The sequence below is a fragment of the Chiloscyllium plagiosum genome, chromosome 4 (assembly GCF_004010195.1).
Source record: "Chiloscyllium plagiosum isolate BGI_BamShark_2017 chromosome 4, ASM401019v2, whole genome shotgun sequence".
NCBI lineage: Eukaryota > Metazoa > Chordata > Chondrichthyes > Orectolobiformes > Hemiscylliidae > Chiloscyllium > Chiloscyllium plagiosum.
This window is the reverse complement of record NC_057713.1, coordinates 3,469,996-3,474,295: the sequence shown is the minus strand read 5'-3', so window position 1 is coordinate 3,474,295 and position 4,300 is coordinate 3,469,996. Positions and strand designations below refer to the sequence as shown.

Below are 4,300 nucleotides of genomic sequence, written 5' to 3'. Positions count from 1 at the left end.
TCACCTTCATCTCCTCCCCCACTCACCTATTGTATTCTATGCTACTTTCTCCCCACCCTCCTCTAGCTTATCTCTCCACGCTCCAGGCTCTCTGCCTTTATTCCTGATTAAGGGCTTTTGCCCAAAACATTGATTTTACTGCTCCTCGGATGCTGCCTGAACTGCTGTGCTCTTCCAGCACCACTAATCCAGAATCTGGTTTCCAGCATCTGCAGTCATTGTTTTTACCACGCCTAACCTACTCAACCTCTCCTCATAAGAGTGTCCCCACTTCATAATCAGGATCTGCCTAGCGCATCTTCTAGATACAATTGAACCTGCCTCTATTACAATCTCCAATAGCATGTTCCAAATTCCATGTTCACATTTACTAATCACCTTAAATCCTTGTTAGAGGCGTCCAGTTGTACAGCACGGAAACGGACCCTTTGGTCCAACTCATCCATCTGACCAGATATCCAAAATTAATCTACTCCTGTTTGCCAGCGTTTGATTCCATATCCCTCTGAACCCTTCCTATTCATTTACCCATCTAGATGCCTGTTAAATGTTGTAATTGTACCAGCCTCCACCACCACCTCTGGCAGCTCATTCTGTACAGGCATAAAAATATTCTCTGGATCTCTACCCTCTGCCAACAGAAATGTTTTCTCCCTGTCTGGTCTGTTCCGATTCCAAATGATTTGGAAAAGTGCGGTTATAACAGTTGATAATGTGGATAATAAACTTGAGAATCAGGCTGCGAAGAGAAGGTGCAAAATGGAATTGTAAACTCTTTGCTATGTCGAGGACAGAAGGAGGCCTTTCAGCATTTCTGTTTATCCTGATCAACAAAGACCATTTTCCATCACTTGGACCTTGGACCTGGGAATATGGCAATGCAAAATGAATATCTAAATGCTGCTTAAATGTTACGTGAATTTCAGACTCCTTCACCTCTGGACGAAAACTTACTGCTCCACTCTCCTCCTCCGCCTTTATCTTTTACCTTAAACTTATGTCCTCTGGTTATTGACTCCTCTAGCAATAGTGAAAGTGCCTTCCCAACCACCTTATCCATGCTCCTTATAAAATTAGACATCTCAGTCAGGTCCCCTGTCAACCTTCACTGTTCCAATAAAAACAACCCCAACCTTTCCTGAAACGTCAGACACTCCAGCCCTGACAGCATCCTGCTAATTGTCCTCTGAATGCTCTTTTATGTAATTGAATTCTGAAAGCAAACTATCAAAATGGTAGTCAGCTTAAAAGACAATCCAGAAGTCATCTATAGACCTCTAAACAGTAAAAGGGTGCAATTATAAGCAGTGAAGTTGATTAGGGACCAATAAAGGGAATGTAGGGCATGACTGGGGTATTAAATGCATGCTTTGCATTTGTCTTTATTGAAAAGAAAATACTGCTTAGGCCATGGAGAAAGAGGGGGTGGTTCAGAAAATTGATAAGCAAGAGAGATTGGATCCCTGGTTCTCCAGGGATAAGGATGCAGGATCAGTTGTTCGTCCTGATATGACACTCTAGACCTTGGTGTAGAGGGCACAATTTCAGAATTTATGAATGTTAAATGAGGAAACACTGCAAGCAGTGAGGACGATAATGTGCAAATTCAAAAGAACATAGACAAGGTGGTGGAATGGGTTGACAAGTGGCTGATGAAATTTAATGCAGAGGGGTGTGAAATGATTTATTTTGGTAGGATGAACACAATATAAAATATGGGGTGCACTAACAGAGGGAGCTGGGTACTTATGGCCACAGATTGAGCTAAAAAGACATATGGGCTTCAGAAATAGGACATTGGGCTTCAGAAATAGGGGCCTAGAAAACAAGTTGTCATATGTGCATCAAGCTTGCAAATTGTTGCATTTTAAGCCTAGCTACAGTTAAGCTGGATGTCAGCACTCATTGATTAATTCTTCATTTGATGTTTTGCTGCAGGATTACCTCCCCGACTATTACAGAAGGTGAAAGATGTAACCGAGTTATCCAGAACTGCATGTATTACACTCAGCAATTGTGTTCTTTTCATCTCAAAGCAAGAAGCGGTTTGTATTGTTCATATTGTATCTAATATGTCTGTGATGAATGGCTAAAGAATACGCTATAGCGTGTAAGAGGCGGCCACTCGGCCTGCTGTGCCTGTGTTGGTTCTTTGAAGGATCTGTACGACTCCAACTTTGCTTTTCCATAGGCCTACAACCATCTTCCTTTTCAGCTGAAAGGAATTCGAGGAAATGTCTTCTCTGAAGTCATAGGAGTTCTAGAACATTTGAAATAGGAGCAGATGACACTATATGACCCATTGAGCCTGACTCATGATTCAGTGAGATCATGGCAGATTGACTAAGAGAAAATGAGGACTGCAGATGGACATGCAAGTCTTGGGCCAAACTCTAACTACCTGACACCTGGAGGAAAAATGCCTCATCTTCTGCCTTGGGACCCTCCAACCACATGATATCAATGTGGATTTCACCAGTTTCCTCATTTCCCCTCCCCCCACCTTATCCCAGATCCAACCTTTCAACTCAGCACTGTCCTTCCTGTCCATTTTCCTTCCCACCTATCCGTTCCACCCTCCTCTCTGACCTATCACCTTCACCCTTACCTTCATCTATCTATTGTGTTCCTAACTACCATCCTCTTCCCCCGCCCCAACTCCCTCCTATTTATCTCTCAGTACCCTTGGGCTACCCCTCATTCCTGATGAAGAGCTTATGCTCGAAACGTTGACACTCCTGCTCCTTAGATGCTGCCTGACTGGCTGTGCTTTTCCAGCACCATACTCTTCGACTCATAGCTGATTGACCTTAGCCAAACCTTCCCTTTCTTTTATTCTTTTGAATGTAGGTAGGCGTCACTGGCAAGGCCGACATATGTTGTCCAGCCCTAATTACCGTTAAAGGTGATGGTGAGCTACTTTCTTGAACTGTTGCAGTCAATGTGCTATAGTTAGACCCACAATGCCTTTAGAGAGACATTTTGACCCAGTGATACTGAAGGAACAGCAATATATTTCCACGTCAAGATGGTGAATAGCTCAGAGGGGAAGGTGCAGGGAGTGGTGTTCCCATGTATCTGATGGTCTTGTCTTGTTGTCCATCCTTCACTGTCTTTTAACTGAGCGAGTTGCTCAGATATTTGAGGGTTGTGTGTCTGGTGTCACATGGAGGCCAGACCAGGTAAGGATTACAGATTTTCTTCCCCAAACTGCATTAGTCACCCAGATTGGCCTGTGCTCTGGAATTTGCTCCATAACTGTCTCCCCCTCTCCCTCTCCCCATCTCTCTCTCTCTCTCTTTCTCTCTCATATGCCACTTAAAACCTATCTTTTTAACCAAGCTTTTGATAATTTGCTCCAATGTCTACATAGGTGGCTGGATGTTGAATTGTATTTTAGTAAAGCTCCTATGAACAACCTATGTATGTTCTAATGTCTCAAAAGATGATACATAACTGCAAGTTATTGTTGATACGTAGAGATTTCTAACAGAAAATTGTGCGCAGTTTTGGGCCCCGTATCACAGGAAGGATGTACTGGCTCTGGAGCGTGTTCAGAGGAGGTCACGAGAATGGTCCCAAAAATGAAGAGCTTACCGTATGAGGAACGTTTGAGGACTCTGGGTTTATACCCAATAGATCCCCCCTCATCCTTCTAAACTCTATCTGATACATAGAGAATAGATGTACAGCATGGAAACAGACCCTTCGGTCCAACCCATCCATGCCGATCAGATATCCCGTCGCAATCTAGTCCCACCTGCCAGCACCCGGCCCATATCCCTCCAAATCCTTCCTATTCATATACCCATCCAAATGCCTCTTAAATGTTGCAATTGTACCAGCCTCCAACACTACCTCTGGCAGCTCATTCCATACACGTACCACCCTCTGTGTGAAAAAGGTGCTCCTCAAGTCTCGTTTATATCTTTCCCCTCTCACCCTAAATCTATGCCCTCGAGGTCTGGATTCTCCGACCCCAGGAAAAATACTTTTGCCTATTTACCCTATCCAAGCCCCTCATAATTTTGTAAACCTCTATAAGATCACCTCTCAGCCTGCAATGCTCCAGGGAAAACAGCCCCAGCCTGTTCAGCCTCTCCCTGTAGCTCAGATCCTCCAACCCTGGCAACATCCTTGTAAATCTTTTCTGAACCCTTTCAAGTTTCACAACATCTTTCCGATAGGAAGGAGACCAGAATTGCACGCAATATTCCAACAGTGGCCTAACCAATGTCCTGTACAGCTGTAACATGACCTCCCAACTCCTGTACTCAATACTCTGACCAATAAAGGAAAG

General features: G+C 43.9%; 1 protein-coding gene across 4 annotated transcripts in view; it reads left to right on the top strand.

Annotated features, from left to right (window-relative positions):
- osbpl1a (oxysterol binding protein-like 1A) overlaps nucleotides 1–4,300 on the top strand; it is a 205,354-nt gene that overhangs the window by 66,419 nt on the left and 134,635 nt on the right. For all 4 annotated transcript variants that reach the window (XM_043687612.1, XM_043687608.1, XM_043687611.1 and 1 more), the window contains exon 15: nucleotides 1,939–2,045. In XM_043687612.1, coding sequence (XP_043543547.1) covers nucleotides 1,939–2,045 — 107 coding nt within the window. The remainder of the gene's footprint in view (nucleotides 1–1,938; nucleotides 2,046–4,300) is intronic.